Genomic DNA, 2,152 nt, shown 5'->3' with positions numbered 1-2,152 from the left:
GTGCGGACTGGGGTGGATTTGGATCTGCTGCTGGGGCTCCCGTGAAGGCCTGACCATAGCCAAGGCTGGGGTGCCGAGTCTGCTAGAGCCATCAGCCTGCATTCTGGCTTTTATTTCAAAAACGTTCACATCCGTGTGGATCAGGGAACACGTGCGCGCCCTTCCACGTTTCCTGCTCCTCTCCCCGGCGAGGACCGTCTGCGCTGTGGGCGCTGCCGCAGGCTGGACGCAGCTGGACGCTGGCGTGGGGAGGCCCCTGTCAGGGTTCCCGACCGGGGTCTGGGCCGGGGCTGGCCTGTGGGGCCTGAGCACCAGCCGCTTCCCCGAGGTCCTGCAGCAGCTGTCGCAGCCGCCGCAGGCTGGGGTGCACGTTCTCCTCCAGCCACTCGTCCACGGCGTCGGGGTAGAAGACGCGCTGCAGGGCGGCCTCCAGCTCCCCCGCGAGGGCGCTCCACCTGGCCAGGAGACTGCGGGCCCCAGACAGCCGCGAGCGCCTGGTGAGGGCCTGGGCACGGCTCCCAGCCTCGACCCCACGCGTCAGCCCGGCTCCGGCCCAGTCCCCGTCCGCGTTGTCGGGCACCAGTGAGCAGCTGTCTCCGCCCACCACCTGAACCTGGGATGCACTTTATGACTGGCGGGCAGGGTCGTGCTCCTTACACTCGCCCAGAGCGGCGAGCCAGGAGACAGCGGGGAGGGCTGGCTGCCAGGGACCCCGTGTCCACGGGGCCGGGGAGGACTCGGGCCGCCCCAGGCCACCTGGCTCCATGGTGAGTCTGGACCCCTTCCGTGTCATTCTGGTCCCCCCCCCGCCCTTTCTGGCTGGAATTCCCAAGCTTCTCTAAGGGGAAGGGCACGGCCAGCTCAGCAAATGTGCTTCATCTGGGGACCCGTGGCTGTGATACGCAGAAAGCTTGCTGTAACCAATCGCTACATTGCTGGCGCTAGGCAGAGGCACCCTGGGCGGGCGCACGGGCAGAACGGGCACCTGAGCGCCTGGGGCTGGATGTGCTGGATCATGACCGGGTGGATGAGCTTCCGCCTGCGGTGGTAGGGGCTGAACCAGCCGGTCACGTACCTGAGGGCAAAGCCACACGCGAGTGGGCCCCACGCAGCTGGCAAGGCGGCCTCGTGCAGTTTTAAAATACATGTTTGAAATGACACGTTTGAAACGACTGGGAAAAAATGTAAAAAGTTGTTTCCTCTCTAGAAACTCCTGGTGCAGGACAGGCCGCCCCCTCCCTGTCCCATGGGGGCTGGGGGACTCGCTCCCCTGCCCTCGCTCACCTGTCCCTCTGCAGTAGCTCGTCCACGGAGCTGTGCAGGTGGAGGCTGACCTGCGTGACGAGGGCCAGGATGTCGCTGCCAGGGAAGGAGCCAGTCCCTGCACTGCACAGAGAACCGAGGGGCTGAGACCAGCACCGTGGGGGGAGGGGCAGGGCGGGGGGAGGGGGCTACCTGGTAAAACCGGTGATGTTCAGGCTCGAAATCCCGAGGAAGTTCTCTACTCTCGCTTTAACGTCTTCGGCAAAACCTCCTAAAACCAATCACAGACGGGGGTGGTCGAAGGGCCTGGAGGAGGGAGGGCGGGCTTGCCTTGCCCTGGCTGCCCTGTCCAGGCCTCTAGGCCTAGACGGTGGGTAAAGTGGCCCAGGAGGGCTGCTGGCCAGGTCAGCCTATGTGTGCCAACCCCAAGGAGACCCTGCTGCTTCCCATGAGACACGTGAAAACGTGTTTGTTCTACTAAAACTCAGAGGAGGCCGCATTGCTGGCAACACCCCACCGGGGGGACGCCAAGTGGCAGGGCTGCAGCTGGGCTCACACGGAGGCCCCAGAGCCACGACGCAGGCAGGTGTGCCCAGACCTCCAGGACTCGTCGGTGTGGCGGGCACGGCGGGTGCAGGGAGGTAGCCGTACCGTAGGCCCAAAGGCAGGAGGCCGGCCAGCCCCGCAGACGCGGGCACCCGGCCAGCACGCGCGTGTTCTTCCCTGGCCCCTGGGTCTCAGCAGCCCGACGTGCAGCCCGGGGAACACAGAGCCCAACGCCCATCCTTTGGCCACTCTCAATACTGGATGCTGTGCTGGCCACTGGACGTGGTGCCGGCCCAGCATCCTCGCTGTGGGGGACGTCTGTCTATGCCAGCTCAGCTCCCCA

General features: G+C 65.8%; 1 protein-coding gene across 8 annotated transcripts; it reads right to left on the bottom strand.

The window, feature by feature from the left end:
• Window positions 1-80: 80 nt before the first annotated feature.
• Window positions 81-2,146, bottom strand: HEXDC (hexosaminidase D). Of its 8 annotated transcripts, none has more exons than XM_023527077.1 (5): window positions 1,915-2,146; window positions 1,456-1,534; window positions 1,285-1,406; window positions 986-1,172; window positions 81-467 (listed from the first exon to the last, which is right to left on the bottom strand). In XM_023527077.1, the coding sequence occupies exons 1-5, from the start codon at window positions 2,045-2,047 to the stop codon at window positions 260-262; spliced, it is 729 nt and encodes a 242-aa protein (XP_023382845.1). In that variant the 5' UTR covers window positions 2,048-2,146; the 3' UTR covers window positions 81-259. The 8 variants fall into 8 exon arrangements, with proteins under 8 accessions (XP_023382845.1, XP_011385673.1, XP_011385674.1 ...); XM_011387371.1 differs by having other exon boundaries at window positions 1,076-1,172; XM_011387372.1 differs by having other exon boundaries at window positions 986-1,075; window positions 1,285-1,386.
• Between the last annotated feature and the right edge of the window lie 6 nt (window positions 2,147-2,152).

The sequence above is a fragment of the Pteropus vampyrus genome, unplaced genomic scaffold (assembly GCF_000151845.1).
Source record: "Pteropus vampyrus isolate Shadow unplaced genomic scaffold, Pvam_2.0 Scaffold1000003742, whole genome shotgun sequence".
Classification (NCBI taxonomy): Eukaryota; Metazoa; Chordata; class Mammalia; order Chiroptera; family Pteropodidae; genus Pteropus; species Pteropus vampyrus.
Note: the sequence above shows the minus strand (reverse complement) of the source record. Positions and strands in the feature narration are given on the sequence as shown.

Excerpts from the sequence above, each read along its gene's own strand:
- HEXDC (XM_023527077.1), bottom strand. The coding sequence starts at position 2,047 with ATGGGCGTTGGGCTCTGTGTTCCCCGGGCTGCACGTCGGGCTGCTGAG. Across the intron at positions 1,407-1,455 it reads AACATCACCGGTTTTACCAG|CCCCTCGGTTCTCTGTGCAG; the intron begins GTAGCCCCCTCC and ends TGCTGGTCTCAG. Across the intron at positions 468-985 it reads ATCCAGCCCCAGGCGCTCAG|TCTCCTGGCCAGGTGGAGCG; the intron begins GTGCCCGTTCTG and ends TGGGGCCCGCAG.